This window comes from Lepidochelys kempii, chromosome 8 (assembly GCF_965140265.1).
Source record: "Lepidochelys kempii isolate rLepKem1 chromosome 8, rLepKem1.hap2, whole genome shotgun sequence".
NCBI classification, from domain to species: domain Eukaryota; kingdom Metazoa; phylum Chordata; order Testudines; family Cheloniidae; genus Lepidochelys; species Lepidochelys kempii.
Genome location: NC_133263.1, coordinates 50623513 through 50649469, shown reverse-complemented (window position 1 = coordinate 50649469; position 25957 = coordinate 50623513). Strand labels below are relative to the sequence as shown.

The 25957-nt window shown below is 51.6% G+C and overlaps 1 protein-coding gene across 1 annotated transcript in view; it reads right to left on the bottom strand.

Annotated features, from left to right (window-relative positions):
- PAPPA2 (pappalysin 2) overlaps positions 1-25706 on the bottom strand; it is a 170973-nt gene extending 145267 nt beyond the window's left edge. The window contains exons 1-2 of the mRNA XM_073358102.1: positions 25058-25706; positions 14032-15094 (exon numbers count right to left, since the gene is read on the bottom strand). Of these exons, the coding sequence (XP_073214203.1) occupies positions 14032-15094; positions 25058-25706 (1712 nt within the window). The remainder of the gene's footprint in view (positions 1-14031; positions 15095-25057) is intronic.
- Between the last annotated feature and the right edge of the window lie 251 nt (positions 25707-25957).

Sequence of the window (25957 nt, the reverse complement as noted above, 5' to 3'; positions counted from 1 at the left end):
TCTCTGCATCAACTCATTGATGGCAAATTTTGAAGCAACTTCTGGGAACATCCTCTCTGACACTGAACCCACTGAGTGCCACACGATGGGAAAGTCGGGTGGAGGTGATAAAGCCTATCAAACACCAAATTGGGAAGATTGATGATGCCACAGTTGCCATTATGGAGGATAATGCTATGACAGGAACAGTTCGTGGGAGAACAGTAGCAGAGGGAAATGGAATAACCAGAAACATACATAACATCAAATTTCTGCGTGGCTTAGTGTTGTGGCATGACATACTATTTGAAATAAATGTTGTAAGCAAGAGACTCTAAGGTGTTGCCCTTGATATATGTGGAGCAATGGAACAACTGGACAAAGCAAAGTCATACCTACAGTCTTACCGGTCAGATGAGAGATTTCAAAACATTCTGAAGAGTGCATAGAAGTTGGCAGAGGAACTTCAAGCTGAAGCTATTTTTCCACCCATTCAAGAATACAAGAGTCACCGAAGAAGAAGACATTCTGATTACGAGGAATGGGATAATCCCATAAGAGACCCCAAACAACAATTCAAAGTTGATTTCTTTAACCAGGTGCTAGATTGTGCAATACAGTCAGTTGAAGAATGTTTCATGCAGCTCAAGGAACACAGCAGTATATTTGGGATGTTGTATGATATTCCAGAACTCCTTACTATACCTGAAGACCTACACCAGCAACGCAGGGCACTAAAGACAGTGTTGACACATGATGACATGCGCGATATTGATGCGAGTGATTTAGGTGATAAACTGAAAGCCCTTTCAAGATACTTTTCAGCAGGATCAACTCCAAAGGCTGTTCTGGAATATATGTGCACAAATAAGATGACCACCCTCTTTCCAAATGCTTTTGTTACTCTGCGCATACTTCTAACACTTCCGGTAACAGTTGCCAGTGGAGAACGCAGCTTCTCCAAGCTGAAGTTAATAAAAACACATCTATGCTCCACAATGACACAGGACAGGCTGGTCGGCCTTGCAACATCTCAATAGAGCATGACCTGGCCCAGACTGTGGACCTTCAGGAAGCAGTTCAAATCTTTGCAACCAAGAAGGCACGGAAAGCACCACTTTGATTATTCAAACTGATAAAAATGCCAGTGTTTACTATGCAGACAAGAAAAGTTACATTTGCTGTTCAGGTGTTTGAAAGTTAAGTGTTACCTAAAATTTTTGAACAAGGCATTTTAAGTTGTTAGTTCTCCTTTATTGGGGTAGGTAGCAGAGCAGTACCATGAGAGGAGTAGAACAGGAAGAAGGCAGAATTGAGACCTTTCAAAGTTTTGGCCCAAGCAAGGGAGCATGGGGGCGTCGTTTGAGCTCCCCCCCTCATGTGCCAAAATGTTGTGGGCCGGCCCTACTCTAGCATTTACCCGAAGTACATGCTGGATTCGGCTAACCGAGGGTCCATAAGCAGAACTTTGGTGTGTAAGTAAGAATAGGAATTACCTGACTAGATCAGACCTGTGCTCCATCTAGCCCAGTCTCCTCCCTCTGACTAGGAAGGTGCAAACAACCCTGAAATGGACAGTCATGGCACAACCTGCCCATAGAGAAAGCCCCTCTCAGATCCCATCAGTTAGTGGCTGACTTGTGCCATTCAGTATGAGGGGTTTTACCTCCTTTTTTAAATGTCTCCTACCTAACGCAACTTTGGATGTTTTCATTATTTCTATAAATGCCCAGTCATTTTTTGACTCCTGCTAAGCTCTTGGCCTCTAGGACATCTTGTGACAGGGAGTTCCATAGGCTAATTATGCATTGGGTAAAAAAAAGGCAAATTTCCTTTTATCGGCTATATAGAGGCTTAGATTTGTCAGGCCAAGAGAGCCCATTACAAACACATAGTCTGACCTCCTGCATCACACGAGCCACAGAACCTCACCTTGTCATTCCTGCATTAAGCATGACAGCTTGTGGCTGAATTAGATTCTATCGTTTCAGAAGATCCATCTGTTGCCTTTCAATTTCATGGGAGGTCCCCTGGGTCTTGTATTATGAGACAGGGTAAAACAGGAGCACCTCATTCTCCTCTTCTGTAAACATTCATCGTGTTGCATACTTCTATCATGTCCCTTCTTAACCCAGACTCTTACCTGGGTTTCAGCCTTAACCCCCAACCTTCTCCAGCACACACAAAACCCACCGACCCAGGTTTGGAGGTGCTTGAAACCCAAGCTAACATATCCAGTTGAGCATGTGGATTGGAGACCAAGAGCCTCTTTAACTCGGGATGGAACCTGCCCACTTTGCAGTGAGGACACACTTGAGTGCTGGTAGTCCTCGAATGCCCTTCACACAATTCCTCCTAAAGGGCAGACAAATTCCCCCACAATCAGCACAACCAAACAAAAACAAATCCTAGAGTGTCACACCGCAAAGAACTATGTCAAACTATGGACAAAGGTCTATGTCCCCAACACATATGAGTATAGCAGCCATGAGCCCACAGTCACATAGGTAGGGTTTGCAGTATGGCTGTTCACACCCAGACTAAGCTAACTCAGGTGAACAGACCTGGGTGCTGAGTTAACTGTCCCATGCAGACATAGCCTTATTTGTCTCCTCTTTCAACAGAACCATCCCAACCTTCTCAATCTCTTCTCCCAAGGAAGTCTTCCAAGTTTCTGATCATTCTTGCTGCCCATCGCTTAACCCCCTCTATTTCTGCTAGATCTTTTCCAGAGAAGGTGACCAAAACGGAACCCAGTATTCCACGTAAAGGCATATCATTGATTTATATAGTGACATTACAATGCTTTCAGTATTATTTTCTACCCTAAAAATCTATCCATCCTAAAACTTTGCTTTTTCGATCATTACTGCACACTAAACAGAGGTTTAATTGACCTGCCCACTATGACACAAATGTCTTCTTGAGTGGTTACAACTAATTTAGAATCCAGCAATGGGTTCAAATTATTCCTTGCAATATGCACTACCTGTGTATTTGTCAATACTGATTTTCATTGGACATCATGTTGCCCACTCCCCTAATTTTGTTAGGCCCCTCAGACTTCCTCTGAATTCACGCTAATCTCAACTGCTTTAAATAATTTAATTTTGCATCACCTAAAATATTGCAGATTGAAAAATAAAGCACGGGGGATTTGAGGGCAGCAGATCTTAGTGTGTCTGTCTTTCCTTACAACAAAAAATAAAATGTGTATAGAATGGACTGTCAGAGAAGTGAAGTTCTGGAACAGCCTTCCAAGGGGAGCAATGGGGGTAAAAAACTTTATTGGCTTCAAGACTGATCTTAATAAATGTATAAAGGTGATGGTATGATGAGACCACCTACAATGGCATGTAGCCAATCTGCAACTGTTAGTATCAAATATCTCCAACAGTCAGATATGGGACACTAGATAGGGAGGTCTCTGAGTGACTACAGAGAATTCTTTCCTTCATGTCTAGCTGGCAGGTCTTGCCCATGTGCTCAGGGTCTAATAAGTCACCATATTTGGGGTGGAGAAGGAATTTCCCCCCGGGTCAGACTGGCAGAAACCCTGGGGGGTTTTCACCTTCCTCTGCACCATGGGGCACAGGTCACTTGCTGGCTTAAACTAGTGTAAATGGTGAATTCTCTGTAACTTCAAGTCTTTCAGTCAAGATTTGAGGACTTCAGTAACTCAGCCAGAGGTTATGGGTCTATTTCAGTAGTGGTGGGCAAGGTTCTGTGGCCTGCGATGTGCAGGAGGTCAGACTAGATGATCATGATGGTCCCTTCTGGCCTTAAAGGCGATGAGACCACACAATTTTTGCTCCTCTCCCAAGAAAGATAAAAGCACCAGAGCTGTTTGAAATGTTCACAACAAAACCACAAACCACACAAAGTTCCCTTGGTTTGGGAGTCATTACAAACTTGAAACTCCTATCAGAAAAACAAGCAAGGCTTAGCAGAGATCTGGGGCCAGTGTCCAAGAAACCAGAGTGATTTAGGCTTTGGCATCAAGCAGGAATCATGGTGTCAACATGAAATCAGGAAAAAAATGCTGTGATTTTGACAGAGTTTGGCTATGAAATTTTGGGTTTGTTCACATCTGAAACTCCAAGTGCAAAGCTTGGGGGGGCCAGGGGCGATAGGTTTGTATAATTTTTGGTGGTGTCCAGAACAAGTCCAAGTCCCCCGTTCCCCCCACACACACCTGACTAAGGCTCTGGGAGGGAGTTTGGGTGCGGGGGGAGGGGGGTTTGGGGTTCAGGCTCTGGGAGGAAGTTTGGGTGTGTAAGGGGTGCAGGCTTTGGGATGGTGTTTGGGTGCTGGGTGCAAGCTCTGGGCTGGGGCAGGAGGTTGGGGTTCTGGAGGGGGTGCAGGGTGTGGGCTCTGGGAGGGAATTTGGGTGCTGGGTGCGGGCTCTTGGCTGGGATAGGGCGTTGGGGTCCTGGAGGGAGTGCGGGTGCTTGGTGCGGGCTCTGGGCTGGGACAGAGGGTTGGGGTGTTGGAGGGGTGGCAGGGCATGGGGCTCGGCCAAGGATGAGGAGTTTGGGGTGCAACAGGCTGGGGCAGGGGGCCAGAGAAGAGGACTCCCGCCAGCCCTCTCCCTGCCGGCAGCAGCGAGATTTGGGGGAAAAGGGGCTCCTCCCTGGCCCCCACAGCACAACACTCACCCAAGCCCCCCCCTCCCCAGCTCCTGCTAAAGAGGTCCAGCCAGGATAAGCCCCCCCCACCCACCCACCCTCCCTGAAGTCGACTTGGAGTCGCCTGCCAGGGGGTGGGAGGCTGCCATGCACCTCCTCCCCTCCTCAGGCACAGCAGCCGCCTCAGCCTGCCTCCAGCATCGCTCCCAGTGGCCGGCGAGGGAGCGGCAGGAGGCAGCTGTCCACTGCCCAGGGCAGGCAGGGAACACTCGGGGAGGCACGTGGGGGCGGCAGGTAGGGCCAGGGGAGGCACGCAGGGGTGGCACGTGGGGATGGGAGAGAGACCCGGCCCCAAACATTGATGGAGCCGGACCCCCTAGGCCCTGAATTTGCTGGAGCCCAGGCACCCCGGGCCCATATAACTCGCCGCCCCTGTGGGGGGCATCTCATGCAGAGTGAGACCGAAGCACACGTTTACATGAAACCCAGGGAAGCCAAACTAACAAGCTCGGCATGGCAGTAGGCAAATATTAGGTACGGAGGCTGTTATTCTGAATTTGAGATGTCTACATAAGGTAGAGTTCTCCGCAAAGCTGCCAGCATTGCCCTCTGGGTCACAGATTCTGGGCCAGCTGTGAGTCTGTGCTAACGCTGTATGGCAGTAGCCAGCGATGGAATAACTGCTCAGCTGGAGCGAAACCAACAACGGCCTTTCTGCTCAACCCTCCCTCCCTCAGGGCCAGATGGTGGTGTCCATGCCCCAGCCCTGCCGAGGGGATGGTGCAGATTTGCAGGGCCCCAAGCAGACTGTCCAAGATGGAGCGGCATGCTGCCCAAGCCCCGCTCCACAGGCGACCGCTGCTGTGTGTGACAGATATGACAATATCCTGGACACCCCGTGCTGCAGTAAGTCTCTTACAAGTTCGCTGTATTCAAAATGAAAAAGCATACATACTCTTGAGGGATTGTAGGAATTTCCATGGGGAAGGGTGACTGCAGCACCTTCATGGGGGGTGGCTAGGCAAATTTGCTCAAGCTGTAACGCCTCCAGAAAGGCTCACATATACTGTTCAAACTGGGTTCTCCAGGGACCAACAGACAAAGACAGGATATTTGGATAAACCGCTTAAGTTCAAACTGACTCGAGGCTTTTATTCTGAGCCAGCAAATGGGCAGGAACTTCTGTCCAAGGAGGGCTCCAATCCTTAGGGAATGGTTGGCAGGACTTTGGTCCCTGGATGCCCCCTAACATTGAGGGGCTTGTTATGAGCTGCAGTTGGGATGAACTTGTGAGTCTGAGTGGGGTTTGAAGGACTAATCACCAGCCAGATCTTGTGTGGGGATTGGGACAGAGGGTGATCTCTGGAGAGCTAAGTAGCAGGCAGGTAGGCCCTTTCATTGATTTAAATACGTTTTCTCTGGAGTGATTTTACAGTAGGACTCAAAGAGCATGCTTAGACAGAGCTGTGTGGGAACTCAACGGTGGCAGTCACGCTGTGTACTGTCTTGCAGGACAGAAGGGAAGCAGGCCTCCTTAGCCAGGCTGTCTTTTGCGGGCGATATCACAGCAGAGTCAGGGAACGGAGCAGTCTGAAAGCACCCTGCTCCGGAGAGAAAAGAGCCACATGTCACCACCCAAGAGAGGTGATGGCTGAGGAGCCTGGAGCCTAGAGCAGGTGCCCTTGCTGCACCATAGAAGGGGAATACAGGTGCAGTTGCCTCAAACTCTGACACCATGGCCCTGCCTCCACCCCAGCCTGCCTCCCTTTCTGTCTGTACTCGCCAGAGCAGAGATCAAGCCGCCCCTGTGTTGCCCAGACCACGGGTAATGCAGAGCTAGTATAAGGGTTCTTGTGTGCCCCTACACACGGGCTGCTCCCAGTGTGCCACAGCACAGGAGAGGATGGGCAGGTGGTACATTAGCCCCTCTGCCAAATGGCACCAGCTTGTATTAATCCCCAGGCTGGCATCTTGTCCCAGGGTGCAGAGACACGCATGACACACACACTGGCCTACGATTGTTACCATCCAGGAGGGAGCTTTTCCAGTGGCAACGGGCAGGTTCTCGTGGTTCCTTAGGGCGTCTTTTTATTTACACACAGCTGGGTTGGTGAGCAGACTGCACAAGGCTGGCCTTGGGAGAGGGCCACGGGCCCAGGCGAGCACGTCCACACTCCACCTGCTAGCTGCACCTCCCCACCTCCGGACTAGAGCCAGCTGCACACGTGTGCTGACAGAACTGTTCTCTCTCAGAAACCGCTGATTGAATCCAATCAAAGCCTTTCCCCGGAAGGGACCGATTTCGTCAATATTTTCAATGGGAAATTGTCAAAATGTTTCATTTCAACCGCTTCATTTCAACTTTTGTGTTATAGTCCAATACCAAAGTCACAATTTTTCAACTCATATGAAACATAATAATTAAAATAAGATTGAAGCAAAACATTCCCGAATATTTCATTTCACTAAAAATTCCAAATCCCTCTTTAAGTTCCCATAACACCCCCTCTCCTCACAGATTTTCACTTAATTACAGTATTTTAGGGCCAAAATCCTGAGGACCTGAACGAGTGGGAGTTTTGCCTAAGAAAAATTTCTTGAGCTAAATTCTCTGCTCAGGTACATTAAGAACGGCCATATGGGATCAGACCAATGGTCCATCTAGCCCAGTATCCTGTCCTCTGACAGTGGCCAATGCCAGGTGCTTCAGAAGGAATGAACAGAACAGGGCAATTATCGAGTAATCCATCCCCTCATGTCCATTATCAGCTGTAAATTGGAGGTTTAGGGACACCCAGAGCGTAGGGTTGTGTCCCTGACCATCTTGGCTAATAGCCATTGATGGACCTATCCTCCATGAACTCATTTAATTCCTTTTTGAATCCAGTTATACTTTTGGCCCTCACAACATCCCTGGCAACAATTTCCACAGGTTGACTGTGTGTTTGTTGTAAACCTATTGCTGATTAATTTCATGGATGACCCTGGTTCTTGTGTTATGTGAAGGGGTAAATAACACTTCCCAATTTGCTTTCTCCATATTACTCATGAATTTATAGACCTCTGTAATATATCCCTCCTGCGTCAGATGTTATCTAAGATGAACAGCCCCAGACTTTTTAATCTCTCCTCCATATGGAAGCTGTTCCATACCCCTAATCATTTTTATTACCCTTTGTGATTGGGGAGCAGGGAATCCTGCCTAATGGTTAGCACCTACAGCAGCAGTCACCCCAATGGGTGCAGTCTGTGGGGAGGGAAGGGGGAAAATCCACCCAGTGGCTACAGTTTGCAGGGCAGCAAAACCATCTACCTAGTGGATGTGGTGCAGGGAGGGAGAGGGGAACCCAGGCCCTCCCACTCCACCAAGTTCCAACCCAGGGCCCTGGGAGGCTGCTTCGGTTGCTCACCCAACTCTGTCTGGTGTCAGCCTCAAGTCAGCTTCCATGGGTCACTTCCTACCTCAGTCTGCACCCCATCTGGTCACCGTCCTTCCCTGGGGAACGTTGCCTTCTGTGCTTCCAGCCCCAGTCTCAGTCGCTGGGTGCTGTCACTCCTCTGCTCCCAGGATCGGAGCAGGTTCAGCTCCGGTCCTCTCCTGGAGCTCCTAGGGAACGTCATCCTCCCCGGCTTGCCAACCCCCAACTGAGCTGCCTGACTGGCTTTAAAACCCACCTCCAACCCAAGCATGCTCAGCAAGGGCAGAGGGGCGGAGTCTCCTTAGTCCAGAGCTGCTCCTTATTCTCCTCCTGTCCAGTGAGGCGTTTATGCACCCTGTCACATCCTTCTCTGTACTTTTCCAATTCCAGTATATCTTTTTTGAGATGGGGCCACCAGAACTTCATGCAGTATTCAAGGTGTGGGCATACCATGGATTTATATAGTGGTATTATGATATTTTCTGTCTTATCAACTATCCCTTTCCTAATGACTCCCAACATTCTGTTAGCTTTTTTGACTGCCGCTGCAGATAATTGAGCAGATATTTTTAGAGAACTATCCACAGTGACTCCAGGATCTCTTTCTTGAGTGGTAAAACTAACTTAGACGCCATCATTTTGTATGTATAGTTTGGATTATTTTTTCTAATGTGCATGATTTTGCACTTATCGACACTGAATTTCATCTGCCATTTTGTTGTCCACATTGAAGTCAATGGGCAAGCACCAGTGGAACTGCACCAATTTATACCAGCAAAAAATGTGGCCTCTCTTATTTCATTAGACCCTTTCTCCTTAAAGACTCGAAGCACTTAATTAATGATGCATAAATAACAAGAATCAATTCACCACCACCCCTTACACCCAGTAAAATGCAGCCACCTCTGGGGATAGAACACTGTTGGACAGCACACGGCAATGCTACACGGCAGCCAAGAACAGGAAGTGAACCATGTGAAACTGTGAAAGGAATTTCGGTTGGCAGCATTATTGTCCACATTGGCATTTAACTGGGAAATGAGATTTATCTTCCCTGCTCTTGGGAAAAATGCCTGGGGATTTTCGGTGACCCCAAGTGGCCACAGCCTCACACAAATGGATTAGAGCTTGGAAAGCACTTGGAAAAATGTTAAGACCTAGAGACGTGGCACAGTGAATATTATTGGCACCTGGGTGATTGCAGTGGCAGGAGGAACATCTCATGACAGGGAGCTCTAACACAATTCCAGCTGTATTACTCAGACAGTAGCCAGGGTGGGAGAGTGACCATTTGACAGACGGCTCTTCCATCTTCCCCTAGTATTTCCTCAGCCCGTGCAAATAAGTGCAAAAAATGCTCAAGGAGCATAGGAAGGAAAACCGAAGGCCAGCAGTGTCTGGTCTCTCTTCCCCTCACTCATCTCACGCCCATCAGCCCTTCGCTGCCTGTCCTCTCCCACTTCTACTTCCCTCTCTCCTTCCTGTACACCTCAGGCCACCTCTTTCTCCCACTCAGCAGGGCCCATTTAAAACTCACGTGAGTTCCAGTCACCTTCATTCCTCCTTCTCCTGAGGGTGTCAAATCAAAACTCACCAAACGCAAACCTTCCTCAATTCCAGACAAACACATAGTCCTGTGTCAATTCCAGCTCTGTACAGTTTTCTGTTTCCTCGGCTTCCCTAGCTTTGCTGACCAAAAACCTCCCCAGTGAGGCTTAGCACGTAATCAGTGCTGGCTCAGCCTCAGGCTCTCCAGCCCCTGGTGGGGAGATGAGTCGCAGATCCTTAGAAGTCCATGTTGCACCTTTTCCCACCAGGTTCTGCTACTTCACCTACTTGCCTTGGCCACGGGCAACTTCCACTCACTGTGTTCCACTTGCTTACATAGATTCCTCCCTCCAGAGCCACTGAGACCTGCTACATCCCTCCCGCAGGAGCATCACAGTGAACGCCCCATGCAACAGAAAGCCAGCCAGGCCGAGGCAGAGAGAGAGGAGGAGGTTCGCTCCGATGTGAAGAAAGAAAGCACTAAAGAAAGCATGCCATGTCCTCACAATTGCAATCCAACAGGCACCTTTGGCATAGGCCTGGTGGCTGGAATGAAACCGGGCAGCCCATGCCCCTTCTGGGCCCCGGACTACCCTGGGCTCAGCTCCCAGCTGACAGAGACCTTGGGAAGGAAGCAGGCTGCTTTTGCTCTGGTTTTGTTTGTTGACTCAAGGAGATCTGTGTGAGTGCCTGTCTCCTCCCTTCACCCACCCAGCGGCATAGGCTGCATGGATTCTTAACGCCACATCTATCTCCAACAGCGGCACCATCTGCCTGTCTCTTGGGAGGGAGTGGGTAGTGCCCTTCCTCTAGCAGGGAATCCTAGTGCTCTCTGTGCACAGGGGTTGGTCTGGAATGAGCAGGCTTGTCTCCGACCCCAGTGATGCCATCTGTGCCAGTATCCGTATGGATACAATTAGGTTCAAAAGCGACTTGATGAGTTGGGTGCCCAAACTAGGATACCCAAAGGGGGCCTGATTTGCAGAGAGCAGATAATTCATATCCCCTTTCAGGTGTCTCCAGCCAGGCCTCAAGAAGCATAGCCACCCCCCAAACCACTGGGCACTTTTGCAAACATAGGTCGTATCAATACAAGGATGGAGGGCCGCGTTCTCCACCGTCTCACCTCTTGCAAAGTCAATGACCCCGTGCAGAGGCGGTGTGCTGTGTGGATGGTGGTAGCATTTTAAGTCTATTTTGCACAACTGTGATTGACAACAGCAATGGCAGGGCAGTGAGAACCAGGCCCACAACGTACTGAAATGGGGCAGGCTCTCTCTCTCCCCTCCCACACTCCTGGAGTGGAGGTTGAATTATGGGTCCCACTCCACACCCCTGTTTGAAGATGCTACTGACTCCCTTCAAGCTTCCCCGTTCACGCTGAGATCTGCTAGGCCCAGAATGTGCCCACAGGTCAGATTTAAGCAAACCCTCTGGGTTCTGCCGTACACAGACAGAGCAGAAACGCTACTTTTCCTTCTTATTCTTCTTCTTTTTAATTTTAACTCCTCTCACACCAGCCTGGTTGGGAGCTGAACTCAGGGCAAAAACATGCCTTTGAGAACTCTGCCAGCATTTGGCTCTGATCTGAACCTTGAGCTATCCTGCCGTGGAGATCTTCACTAGGGGATGGATTCCGATATGCTGACTTACACTGGGTAGTTCCTCACTGTGGGAACAGTCATCACAAAAGACAGCAGGGCTCCTCACCAGAGGACGGAACTACTCAGCATGAGTCCAGGGGTCAGGAGGAGCTATGGAGACCCATCCCCACCCCGGTTTTCATCAGCAGAATGGGGTTTGCTCCCTCTTGTACGCAGATCCTGTGATGCACGTGCAGCATGAGAGGGGTAGGGATTGCTGCCCTGCCCGCTTGGCCAAAGGGGGACCATGCCCCTTAGCACTGTGCATGGTTCTCCCTCGTTCCTGCTCAGCTGCCTCCCCCTGACCCAACAGCTCCCTTTAGTGGTGCAGGGCATGTCTAGAGGGCAAGGCTGGGTGAGCTGGCTCCTGGGATAATGCTCATTTTTTCTTCACTCCAGCTTCTCCTGGCCCTGGGGAAGGTGATGCAGCCTAGGGCTGTGCGGTGTCTTAGGGCCAGGAGCCCCCCACCCCCCTTTCTGGGAATGCAGACCATGCTCGGCACACTGCTGGCTCAGGGCAAACAATTAATAATGAAACCCGCAGTAATGATTAATGGCAACTGCTCCCTCACTGGCACAGCACCGAATGCCCCGCGGAGACAGCTGGAAAGAGACACCTCGTACAGTGTGATTGATGGTGGTGAACTTAACAGCCGGGCTGCCAGGAAGAGGTGGGGGAGGGCTGCCACGAGCACAGAGCTGCAATGGGGCCCTGGGACATCTGCATGGACAGCCCTGGCCTCATGGGTACCCAGGATCTGTGTGGATCCCTGGGGATGTGCATGGCTTGGGGGTGGGCCCCACAGCCTTTTCCACAAGAGGGAGCAAACCCCATTCTGCTGATGAAAATGCAGGGGGTGGTCTGCATGACTCCTTCCGGAGGCAAGGTGGGTGTGACGCTGGCAAAACCAGGTGCCAGTGCATGCCGAAGTCTCCAGGTCTCCACTAAACACTGACAAATGCATAGCTGGGATCAGTCTGGCTCACCTGTGTGTTGGTGGTGTTAAAATGGGTATTGGAATTATAAGAATGTGTTTAATGTTTAGACTTGATTGGATGCTGGGGCGTTGCCACCTGCATTAATCACCCGTATAACCTCTGTATCCCATAACCGTAAGGTTAAATTGGAGCGGTTGTATTGTGTAAACCCCTGGACAGGAGCAAGACATTAAGTAGCATGAGCTGCTGGTCTCCAATAGAAAGTGCTCCATCCTGTCCAACAGGAAAGGTCCATCGACACCAGATGGACTATTGGGGGAGGTTAAAAAGGACAAAAGACATTGGTTGTTCTGCCCTTCGCCCCACGAAGACAAGTCATGCAAATGGATTCCTCCCTTCAGCTGAGATTGCACCTCAGTGCGTGTGGCAGGAGGGGGATAAAACCCGCAAACAGAAGGAATTGAGGATCCCTATGCTGCTTGGACTCTGAGGGGCAAGTTTACTAGGTATAAGCAAGAGATCCCCAGTACTTAGCCCTAAAGGTCATACAGAGATTGATTATTATAGAAGTGTCTCTTATTTTCTGAATTATTTCTGAATTAGGGGTTTGTGCCCTGGTCCCGAACCATCTGCCCTGAGGTTGATACCCACTCTCTTGAGTCATTGCAGGCAGGGTTACAATGGTGCTAGAGGTGCACTAGGGCTGAGCCAAGAAATCTGGCACCTTGTACAGTTTGCAGGTGGGAAACCTGCCCTTAGAAGCCCCTTGAGATTCACAGGAGGTGGGCTCTCTCTTCCCTACAGCATGGGAGAGGGCATTCCAGGGGGATCTCTCCAGCTGTTTCCAGATTATTGAATTTATTCTTGTGATTCCCAGCTTTTCTGCAGAGCTCTGACGAGTTGCAGCTCCTTCTTTTTATGCATCCCATCCCCCTCCCCCCACATCTTTTATTTTTGTTTGTATCTTGCACTGAGATAGTTCCGCTTATTGAATGTGTGGGTTTTTTAACAACATTGAAAGGGTACTGATGGAGAAGTGTTTGCAGTACACACCCCAGCTCTCTGTAATCCCACAATTACTCGCACAGACACAAACAGACAGATTCACTGGTGCGCTCTGGCTTCTTGGTACCACCCTGACATGGCAAAGCAGCAACGAACTTGGCTCAACTGCAGCGACACCGAATAGCTGGAAGGCACTGGTGAATCTGATTCAGAGATTTTTAAACCAGATGAGTTCTATAGCCTGATGCTAACTTTGTTTCGTCTCTGCTCACCTGGTCTCAGATCCTAGTTATGTAAAAATGAAATGAATTTCCTAGTTCCTATTGGATGTCTGTCCACCAAAAGAACAGCCACTGTGAATTTGGAAAATGGCAGGAGCCCCTCAGAACAGGCCCAGGACTGGAATAGCAGGGGCTACAGATAAGGGCTAAAGTATGCTGAGAGAGAGATGTAAAGCTGGCGCTAGACATAAGCAGACTAAGTGATTGCTTAGGGCCTTGAGTAGCGCAAGGGGGCTCCCTATTTGCTTTTGATTATTTGCTGTTTTAGTATTGTGGGGGGCGCGGATACTCCTGCTAAGGCCCCCCATGCGCAAGCACTGGCTCTGGAGAAGTGTGTGGAAGAAGGGGTTGTGTCAGGACTGCAATGGTGGAGCAACAGGTCACGGCTCAGGTGCACTAGAAGATGTGGACATGAGAATGGAACAGCAGGGGGTATTGGCAGTCTGGACAGAGGTGTGCTAGCAGAGCCGTGTGTATGCGGAGCCTAGCACTGGACTAGCAGAGGTATTGCCTTGCGTGCACACAGGTGCCCTGGTAGAGCTGTGTGGGAGCCTACACTGCCCCTGAGCCTCCCCATGCCCTTGCCTACCGTTGGGGTGAGTCTGGGTCGAAGCAGGTCCTCCGGACGTCAGCTACCTCGGGGTCGCAGCAGTCCCCATCGTCGAAGTCGTCCAGCATGTTGTTGCACTCCATGTGGCAGACACCGTCCCGTCTCTTCCAGGAGTAGCAGCGCCCCTGCAGGCGGCAGTCGCCCCCATCGTAGCCAGTCAACGGGTGCTCACACTCAGGGTCGCAGTGGTCGTTGCCAATCTTGCTGGGCTCGCAGTTGACCAGGATGGTGCGGTGGCGCAGGGAGGAGTTGTGCACCTCGTGCAGGCTCAGCTGCCAGCTGATGTTGTAGCGGGCGAAGGCCTCGCTCAGGGCCTGGTGCTGGCGTGCCATCTGCTCCCGGCTGACAGTGGGGTGGAGCCCCTGGTCGTCGTGGACGTTGACCACCCGATACCGCACCACCTTCTCGCTGCGCAGTGGCCAGTGCCCGTTGTAGCGGGAGATCAGCTCCACGTTGTCGCAGGCTGTTTGCCCGCAGGCCGGGGGCGCCGGTGGAGACAGCAGCTCAGGCTCTGGCGCATGGAGGAACTCGAGCAGCGGGTAACCCCCGTCCTTGAAGGCCACCCACTGCTCCTCCAGGTGGGCGAAGCCGGCCCCAAGCACCATGGCAGCCTCCCCACTCTCGCTCTTCTGTAAGAAGCCACGCTGCAGCCTGGCCTGGGGCAGAGCCACGCTCCAGAGCGCCAGTGACGCCAGGTGCCCGCGGAAGTTGTGCCCGTCCTCGGAGCTGTCCCCTCCCAGAATCAAGCTGCGGCAGGAGGCCATGAAGGGACTATGCAGGGCGCCGGCCTGCCAATTGCTGTTGCTGACCCGCACCCCGTCCAGGTAGAGCGTCATCCACTGCCCGTCATACGTGGCGGCCACGTGAGTCCAGGTGTTGAGCTGATAGCGGCGGTAGCCAGACACCACGGTGGCTCTCCTCATCCGGTCTGTCCTGAGCGAGAAGAAGAAGCGGGCATCCTTCTTCCCTGGGTGCTGCAGCGTGCGAATGCCCAGCGCCCAGCCCTTGTCGCTGGCCACGTGGGAGCAATTGTCAAACACACCTGCAGGGGGCAGAAGGAGAGAGCAGAGAAGGGACTCATAAAACATAAAGCGAGGGACAGGAGAGACTGTGATGGGAAAGCAGCCCGGCCAAGTGACAGGAGAGCTGGGACTCCTGCTGCTGTGCCCCACAGGTTCAGAGAGAGGGGGAGGAGGGTCTTGTGGAACCTGGCAGAACCTCTTAAACCCTCACTCTGCTGCTGAGCTAAAGGATGCTCTGGGGCCTGCTATGGGAACCAGAGGGCTCCATGTCCTGGTGCCCTGTCCCAAGGCTGCAGCCATTCCACAGCGTCCTCCTGGAGATTTCTCCCCCTCCTGCCCAACTGCCCGCACAACCCACACATCTCGCAGAGGGCGGGTGAGCTCATGGCTAATGCAGGCCCTTTCTCAAGGCCTACACATGCTCTCCCCACTCCCCAACCACCCATGCATGACACATGCCCTTGGAGAGTGCTTCCAAGGGCCATGCACTACGCTTCCTCGATACGAGGCCCTGAATGAGTACAAGCACCCACACCTGGCCCCGTCACAGAGCTGCTGCCACTAGAGTCAGAACTTTTGTTGACAGAGCACTGTGGGCCCTGCTCACCACAGCTGGGCCTGGCGGGTGCTTCCCGGGAGACACTGCCTAGCTGGTACACTAAAGCAATGGCCTAAGCACGCTTTGCATTTCCTTGAAATTCATAGCTGCCACTGGCAAGACACGCTGCAGGAACCCACGCCACCATGTCCGCTAGAGAACCTTCCACCAGTGGAATCCTCTGGCGCTTCCCAGGCGTTGGGCGTCATAGGCCAAGGGAGGCTAAGCCACCCCAAATAGCCAGGCGTGGCCCCACCCATGCTCCGCTCTGAGGCCCTGCCCACGCTGCTCCTCTTCCTGCCCTTGCTCAACCTCTCCCCCAAAGCTGGCGAGGGCTGGGGCTGGAGCTAGGGTGGATGGGCTGGCAGGCTGGGACTTGGGGTGGCTGGGGCTGGGCTCCTCCGGCCACGGTGGGGAGCACAGGGCTCCGGCAGGGAAGGGGGGCAGAAGGGTGGGGCCTCTGGCAGAAGGGGCAAAGCCGGGGTCTAGCCTCCTCAAACATGCGGTTCACAGGCCGCCCATGTTCCCAAGCCCTCAGCCGACTCCGAAAGCATTGCTGTCTCTCGGGGGAGGGAGGAGGTATCTAAAGCAGCGGCGCAGTCAGGAGAGCAACACCAGAAGCAATAACTCAAAACACATGTCATCTGTTTTTCTGTTGGGGGAAGGGGCAGGGAAGGGGAATCTTGGCCAGATTGAAAACACAAGCATAAATTAACCTGATCTGAGTCAAGAGAACAGGCCGCCGGGTGCTCTGCCGGGTGCCACTGCTGTCTGCAGAAGCAATTAGCAGGTGGAGGGACAGCTAGGGGAGGGGAGAGACTGATGGGAGAACAGAACAGAGAGTAAGCAAAGGGAGAAAGAGAGGGAACGGGGAGAAGGGAGGGAAGGAGAAAGTATGAGAGGCGAGAGCGCGAGTCTGAAGCAAGCGAGGTGTTTTTGAGCAGCTCTCCGAACAGTGTTCCTCTGGGATGGGATTAGATGCTAAGCTTTTTATCTGCAGGCCAAAGCTTTTAAGAATTAGAACACGGCAACCCCAAGCAAAATAGACTCCTCCAGGAATTGTTTCCCTCACAGCTTCAAGACAGATTTACAGCTTTGCTTCACGCTCTAGTTTTCTTCTCAGTCATGCACTCAGCATGGGTGGGCAAGGGTCAGAGAGGGAAAGGAAGGACTCATTCCCCCTCCCCAGACCTGGTACAGCACAGACAGGTGTGATGCAAGCCACCTGTATGCCGCAGCAATGCACCTCAGCCCAGCTAGAGGACAGCTAGCCGGGAAGGGCAGGTGAGTCTCCAAGTCTCCTATATTTTTCTCAGGTATAATTAATTTTCAGTGGGTTTGCACTAGTGGTGGGTTTGGCCTCAGGTCTCTTTGCACCTACCCTTACATGCATTTGGGGGAGAGGGGCAATTTTCAAAAGTGCCTAAGTGACCGAGGCAGCTAAATCCCATTGGCTGTCATTGAAACAGCCTCCTAAGGATGTATGTCACTTCTGGAAATGGGCCTTAAACCAACCTAACCCTAAGTCACTCAGGGCCAGATCTTTAAAAGGTATGTACGTGCCTAATGACATTTTTAAAAGCCAGTAGGCTCCTAACAGTCACTGAAATCAATAAATGCCTGGAAAAATCCAGCTAGGAGCCTAAATACCTTCAAATAGCTGGCTCTTTGGCATTTTGAAAACATTACCCTTTGTGTTTCAAAACCAGCTTAAGTTAAACGGATGCAACTTTCTCCTGCAGACAGGGCCATCAATCAGTGTTTAAAGAGATTTAGCCGAAGTGGTACAAAGCCCTGTGTGGACACATTCAGTTCTGTATAAAGCAAGCCAAAGTCAGTTTGGCTTAAACCAACTCCTAGTCTGTCTAATTTAGGGTTTCATACTGCTGTCCATCACTGGAGTATGACAGTGTTAACTGACTTGAGCTAAACTGTAATTAGCCTGGTTTATGCTGACATCAGTGTGTCCACACAGCCCTTTTGCACCAATTTAACTAAATCTTTTTTTTTTTAAATCACATCTTCAAATTAAGCCAGCACCACTTTCTCATGTAGACAAGTTTGACCGAGATTTTCCAAAGTGACTGGGGTCTTGGAGGGCATCAACATTTGGGTGGCCAGTTTGAAATATCTTTTAAGAGAGTGGATGCTCTGCCCCAGACCCCTTTTCAAGGGTCTCTAATTGGGCGCATGAAATCTGAGGCACCCAGAATCATGGCTCCCTTTTTAAAATCTTGGCCCTCACCTAAGCCCAACAGCTCACAGCAGCAAAATGGAATTCAAACCATCTAGAAAAACCAGCAAACAGAAAAGCAACTGAGCCCTCCAACCCCTGTCTGGGGATCCCGCCTTGAAGGGAGAGTTCATGATAACTCTTCAACACCACTCCTCTCTCTGCCTCTCAGAACCCCTTGCCCTCCCGTTCACCACTGAGACACATCATTGCCAGATGTGGTGGCTCCCACGCAGAGATGTCAGACACTGCTAAGTGTACCTGCAGTGCGTTATACACATGCCTCTCACACGCATACCCTTTCCTCTTGCTCACAACTCCAAGATGTCCTGCGCTCCAATACTGCTCCTGAGTCTGCCCTCTGTCTACACCTGGGGCACTTTCAGAGCCCCCTCTTCTCAATCTCCTGCCTCAATGCATCTCTCTCTGCTCCTGTACTACAGAATGGCTCCCTTTTTGCTAAGGTCTTGTCTACACACAGACGTTGCCCTGGATTAATTGAAATCAGTTTAGAAACAGATCAAGGCCTGGTCTATACTAGGAAACTAGGTCAGTATTACTCCCTGAGCAACTCAGTTAAACCAATCTAACCCCAGGTGTAGACAGCGCTAGGTCAACAGGAGAATTCTCCCATCAGCCTAGCTGTGGCCTCTCAGGGGGATGGATTACCTACACCAACGGGAGGTAGCATCTTCACTGAAGCGCTACAGTGACACAGCTGCAGTGGTGCCGCTGTAGTGGTTTGTGTGTAGACAAGCCCTTAGTTAAACTGGCATAAACCTGTGCTGACACCCTTATATTGCCTTAAATCTGGCTTGAATCAATTTCCCTTTCGCCTGTCAATTACCTGTAATTTGCAAGTGCAGGCCAAATCAATACAAGCCAGGTTTAAACTGATTTAAGAGGGTCCACATGCAAGGGTGCATTGGCTCAACTAAACTGGTTTGTAGACCTGGCCTGAGACTTACTTACAACCAAAATGGTACAAGCTCCTCTATACACACAGACCAATGTGTCTCAAGTTCACAGCACCCTCTGCCATTCCAGTCCTGTCTTTCTGCCTATTGCATGTCCAACCTGGCCATCACCATGGTATCTAGACATTATGTACACAAACGAAGGAGCAACAGTGATCTGGAAAGCTCAGACTTTCTATCCCTCCACAGCCGTCATGGTTTTCCTCTTGCTTATGTTCCCTGGGGAAGTCGTAGCTGGGCGTTCTGTGGTCTTCTCTATTTCAGAGAGGCCTGTGCAAAAAGATGTGGAAGAGGAGGAGTAGCCACTCATCCTGACCCTTTGGAATATGTCCAAGGAAAACAAGCAGAACCAGGTTAAGATGACTCCACTAATTCCTGCCAGATCTTATAAACAATCCAGCCTTGTGGTCAGCTATGCCAAAGGCTGCTAATACCTCTCATATAGGATATCAGCATGGATGTTCCTTGCATGTACAGGTCACCCGCTGCCATGCTAAGACCAGGCACGGCACCACTGCACTTCAATCCCGACCTATAATACCTCTTGATAATCCAGGCCAGCAGCTCTGCCCTTGCACCTGACCTTCAAAGATTTCAGCAAAGGCAGGGCCAAGTTAAAGAGGAATTCTGACCCAAGTTTTGGAGGCGATGACATGGAGAATTACAGCTTAGAAAATAATCCACAGCAGCTGCCTGTTGTGATGTAACTAAGACAAGAAGAGAGGGGAGAAAAGGGGAACAGAGAACAGAAGCTGCTATTCACATAACTGATAACCCGGGCTAATGCTAGACATGTGTCCCAGAGGAGACAGGAACAAGGACAAGGCATGTGTATTGGGCCATTCCACAATGGAAGGGATGAGGTGAAGTAGTAACGCCCTGGGAAGGCAGGAAAATAGAGCCCAGCCAAGAGAGCAGAGTGCTGGGGATGCTGCAAAAGAGGGAGAGAATAATCAATAGCCTCAAGAGCAGCAATGGGGAGAGAGCAGGATCCATGCTCAGATGCAAGGAACAAGGCATCTTCAACTCTTAGAGAAAGGTACTCTGGATTGGAGAAAAGCCTGAATGCCTCGAAGGGCAGAGAATAGCACTTGCTAATGAAAGGTGGATGTAGATGGGATGTTAGTTAGGGAGCACCGAGGGCTGGGTAAGGCAGGGAGAGCTGGCAGGCATGCTGGGTTTCAGGTGGATCAGGGAAGATGAGCGACCAGAATTCAAATGCAATGGTGGAATCTTTTCCAGCTGCAAAAGTTAGAATGTAGCAAATATCTGAGCAGAGGAAGGGTGGTTGGGAGAAGTGTTCATGAGGACAGGACAGTGAAGAGTCAATACGCAGGATGTTGAGTGACACCTCATGAAAGAAACCAGATCAGAACAGCAAGTGATAGTGGGTGGACCTTCCACACATCTTTGCTGGCAGTGAGCACTGATTTGGGCAAGCCCCTCTCAGGGGTCCAGAAAGTGCTCCCTCCCCACCCCAGCCATGAGTGAGTGGTGTCAGCATGGAACAAAGACATAGGAGAGTAGAGCAACTTTAGCAGGGAGCCGCAAGGTGGAAGGGAGTGGGCAGAGGGGGGATTAGAAGGTGGAAAGAGGGAGAGAAGTTTGAAGGGGGCCACAGAAGAGTCTTGAAGTGTGTCATGGAAGCAGAATGAGGGTGAGGTGGAAGAGGTGGGTGAAGGAGAATGTGGATAGAAGCCAAAGGAGTGGTGAGACTGAGGGGTGAGAGAAAAGAAAAAGAAAAGGAAAAGGAAAAGGAAATCAAGTAATAATACAAATAATAGCCATTCATCTCTGGATCTCCGCATGCTTTATAAGGGAGCTGAGCCTTATTAGTCCCCTTTTACAGATGGGGAAACTGAGGCACATAAAGGGCAAATGATGTTCCTTAAGACACACAGTGGTGCCCTGTCCACCGCACTGTGATGCCTTCTGCAGGAGAAGGGGAGGAGTTGAGAAAACACACAGGTCATGGGAAACCAATCCCCTGGGCCATGAAGAGGCACAGCCTGCTACTCCCTAACACAGACAGGTAGCAAAGCGAGAGGGGTAGCAATGGAGTAATGACTCAGCCCAGGTGGGCCATGCTGGCGGGATGCATGGGGAGAATCACAGGGAAGCCAAAGCCCAGGACACGCTGACAAAGGAACAATCCCTGGTGCAGCAGAATCAGCTGAGAGGGGAGAGTTCTGAGGGTGTGGAGATGCCAGAAAGACAAGCTACAGGGAGGCTCAGGCCTAGGATGACTAAGCCCGGGTGACCTCACTTAGCAGGTAACAAAGACAATGTGAGGGATCCAGTTCTGTTATCTTCCTCCACTACCGCCTATAACATCTTCGGGTAGGGAGAACCCCTGACAACACCACAGGCACCCTGGGACACTATGACAGTCCTGTCCTCAGGCTCCTGCACTGATGGGGGTGGGGAGGAAACACTGAAGAGACCAAGAACTGGCGTAAGCTCAACATGCATGAAAGCACAGGCCATGCCACCTGTGCCCAGGAAACTGCTCCTCCCACATGCAGTCAGAGCTCCCAGCTGTGGACAGAGGGAGCCAATCAGGCAGTGGCTCAGAGCTGGGGTGGAAAGGGAGAGTAGCGTTCGGCTGACTCAAGCCCTAGAACCTTGGAGCTAGTGACTAACGTCGGTGCCAGTCATCATGGACAGTTCTCCCTCTCTATCTCCCAGCCTCTTGAAAATCTGGCTAGCCGGGCAGGCTAAACCCAACAGCTGCAGGCCAGAGAGCCAGAGCCAAACAGCTGCCCGGCTGGTGTATCTGCGAACAGAGTGGGGAGGGCATGGAACCCCTCAGAGGGCCAGCGGGCAGCACAATTAACACCATGTTTCTGTTTCCTTTTGTGCTGCTCGTCTCTTTTCTCCTCCTCGCCTCTCACCCAGCACCTGAGGCTGCTACCGCAGCAAAGACGCAGCTGCCGCTTCGGTGTCCCAGGGAGCTCCTGCTGCTATGGCAAGCGCTTGCCAGCCTAGTGGAAAAAAAGACATTCCAGCTACTTTCCCTTGAGGCTAAGTGGAGTTTCCGTTGGAGGAGGGAAGTCTTCTGAGCTAAGATGAGGTTACAGAAGAGCGTTAGGGCAGATGAGGGAGACCATCCATAAACGCTCACAGTGGGCTGCAGGGAGGGGATGAACACACACAAGATCAAACAGGAAGAGAAGAAGCAGAAAAGTCTTCTACACACCCATAACTGAACGCCCTCAACCTGTAAACTCTTTTGCCGCCGTTCCCACCTTTGGCGTATACCAAGCGAGACACAAATCTTGACCGGCCTATCTAATATTAAACCCCACCCACAGCACCCCCCTGACCTCAAAGGGTGGCTCCTTCTCTAAGCAGGTCTGTGAGCCTCTCCTCACCAATCTGCCATACAGAGCCAGCTCTCATGTTTTCATTCCAAGTTCTGATCTCCTGATCCACCTGAGCCAAGCCCAGCACCATCTCACAGCTGTTTCGTGGCCTCTAAGAACAGATTTGGTGGCCTAGTTCACAGTGGACAAGTGTCTATAGTACAAATGCAGCCTCAGCAGAGAGGCCCAGAATACATCGCGCCACGGAGACTGAACTCCCTTACCCTGCTAGAAGGGCTCACTCAAGAGCAGGACAGAGACAGGGTGCTGGGGCGAGGTGAGGGAAGCCTGGCCTAGCTGCTGTCACTTGTGCTGTACTTGCTCTGTTGCAAAATAAAGGCCTTGTCGTCTCCAGGGCGGGTGGATCAGCATCTTTCCTCAGCACTAAATTCACTAATGGCTGGTGGAAAAAAGACTCCTTAAAAGTTTATCAGCCATGCTCCCGCTGCAAAGCTCTTCTCCTCTCTTTCCTCCCAAAACACCTCTCTCTAGCCAGCGAGCAAGGCCCGGAGAGAAGATATATTTCTAAACAGGTGCAGGCTGGGGGGCTCGCCCTGTCCTTACGATTCCTGTGGTCCTAACCAGACTGGTCTGGCTACCTTTGTGCATGGCAATAGTGCCACCCTGTGGCCAGCAAGCATGTATTCCCTGCAGCCAGATCTCCCAGGGGGTTCCTTGGACAAAAACCAGGAGGAACTTCACTGCTATGTTCTGCTGAAGGGAACTAAACACGGGAGCCCTGCCAAGTAAGGCTGGGAATGTGGGAGAACAGCAGTGGCTAACTCAACTGGGAAGAATGGGAACCCCCACCCCCGCGCAAGCCTGCAGAATAGCAGCGGGATGCAGTGGGGATTTTAAAAGGAACCCTATGAGCTCAAGATATGCCCCCAAAGAATCTTTTCACTTGTCCTTGCTTCGCCTAACCCAGAACCAGCTGATGAAAGGAAACATAGCAACTAGTTAATAGTTTGAATCTGGTCTAGACTTCGGTCTGAATTTCCCCAAAGCCGAGTGGTATTTGGGGCTACGGAGAGGTTGTTTCAGATACATCTCTAATGATAGCATATGAATATTTCACTCGGGGGATCTCTCTGCAATGGCCAGTGACTGGGTTCAATTAACCCAAGGTGTCACCGTCAAGCTGTTACCTGCCACAGCTCAGACAGAACATAGCAGCACAGAGAGGTGGAAATTAGGTGAGGTTCATTTCCTGCACGTACATATTATTCTTCAGATGTTCCTAAATGGCAGTAATTTTTTCGGTAATGACGATAGTTATAAGACCAGATGAGTATGGGAGAGAGGTCAACTTGGTCTGAACTTAATAGGGACAAGTGGACCAGTTTGGCTACAAGAGGAATTGATCCCAACCTTCACCCAAAACTGCTTAGAGGCTCAAAAAAACAAACAAACAAAAACCACCACACACAACCACCCAGTTTGATTAATTTTCCCAAACATTATCCTTCCATTTCCCCTGTGCCCCTCCTCTTTTCAGCCCCCATTCAGGTCTGGAATTTCCAGAATGCCAGGAGGAAGGTTTGCCTCACAGTGTTTCTAGACTGACTGGAAGTGAGAAGTCACCAAATCTCCTGAGGGACTTGAGATTTCTCAACCAATGTTGCAGACCCAAGAGGTCTGCATAGTTCCTGCAAGGTTTAGAGATGCATCCAACCTTTTAGGCACTTATTGGAACTGAATCTGAACACCAAACCTTTTGGGTTGACCAATCATTTGAGATTAGGGACAGACTTCAGATACCTGAGGGGCATGTCAGGTCCACATGTTCCGAATGACTCCTTGATGGGAAAGATTAATAACCTTGTTTCCCATTTCAAGGTAACACACCATCCAGCTAGTAGCTGCCAGGTGTTTATCCCATAAGGACATACCTCCACTGATCAGTCCCAGATGCTGTTTTCTATTCAGTACTGGTGCCAGCAGCAGGTTAAGCAATTCTCAGATATGTATTTCCCCAGGGGTCTCCCTCCAGGGAAACTCCCAGACCACACAGAGTTGCTGTCTGGAGCTAAATCTTGGAGTCTGAAAAAGGTTGGGGCCACCTCCCCATAACCCTGCACCCTGTGTAGCCATTTACACTGGTGCAAAATGGGTGTAAAGCGCTGCCGAATCAGAATGGTAGGTGAGCTAAACCCGCTTTGCACAAATTGCAGGGCAATGGGGAATCAGGTCCAGAGGTGCCAATTTGAACTAAGTCTAAACTCTGCACCTTTAGCATCAGGCGGTAGGAGCTTTGAGGGATTCTGCTGGAAAGTTCTGCTGGCTCTGGATCAGACAGTCAGGATTGTGTTTTATGACTGGCATGGCTTGGCTCACACAGTTGGATGCCTCTTCACCTGCTACATCTTAATCCGCCCAGCACTTGCATGCTCTGGATGCACAAGCCCAGTTCGTGGCTGGGGGAGAGGTTACCAAGGGGCAGCCCAGGGGTACCCGGTTTGAAGAGATGGATTCATTAACCATGCCACTCTGGGCCCAACTCTACAGTTGGACCTAAATTGGAGTCTATTCATCTGGCCCACTCTTCTCCCTGCGGTGCTGGGGTTTCAGATCCAAGGGAGCCTAGTTCTAGCCCATCCCTGGCTTTACACATCTCTGCCTGGGGCTGGCACTTTGCCTCCCATGCAGCACTGCTCCAGGAGAGACCTTTCCCCATTGGTATATGGGAGCGCAGGCTGAGCAGGCAGCTCTCCCTCGCGCACTCTGTGGGGTTTGACCGCCATCGGCCGCAGGCTGGCACACAGCCCACTCCCCCAGCAGGGCGCTGCGCTGGTACAGGGTCACCTCACCTGCTATGATGGCCGGGTTGCTTTGTCCTCCCTCCGGCTTCACCCAGACCTCGATGGTGAACTCGCCCCTGGGGACCTCGGGCAGGACCTCGGGCCGCACCAGCAGCTGCTCCCGGCTCCCGGAGAAGTAGAGGGCAGAGAGGCCGCCTGGAGGGGGAGAGCTTGGCCCTCCCCAGCCCGAGCCGCTGCGCCGCCGGGAGAGCTGGCGGGGCCTAGCCCTGGGGCGTGCGCGCTGGTGCAAGTCATCGGGCTCTTCCCACGTGTCCTCCACGCTGCTGGGCTCCGCGCTCCTGCGGGACCGGAGCCGCTCCAGGCCCGGGCCTTCCCCGGGACTCCCCGCCGCGGCGTCTTGGCCCGTGGACCCGGTGCTGCTGAGAGACTCTGGGGCGCCTACGCTGCGCGCCCCCTCTCCGCGGAGCTGTGCGCCCGGGCTTTGCGCGCCTCTGCCCGGGTAGAGCGCACGGGGGTGGTGCTGCGGGATGGCCCTGGCTCGCAGGAGCTTGGTCCCTAGCCAGCATGGTTCCCCCTCCAGGGAGCCCTGGTTCTGGTCCCTCTTCAGCGCCAGCGACCGGGGGTGTCTCCAGGCTGGGTCAGAGTCAACAGCGCTGAGCACCCAGGTCGCTAGGAGCAGGGGTGTTGCCAGCAGCATACTCCTGCGCACCCAGGACCTTGAGCCAACTGGGCAGGTGGACGGGGCAAGCAGAGAAATACCCGGGCTTTTAATTAATACACGTGGCGCCGCCTGATCTCCTGCGCAGTGCGCTTCACCCAGCGGGGTCAGGGAAACGTCTCTCCCCGTTGGGATCCAAGCCCAGGTGGCTCTCTGCCCTTGCCCACTGATCTCCTGGAGTCCCTGCTCTGCTCTCTGCCTTTCCCTGGGTCTCTCCTTTCCACTGCCTG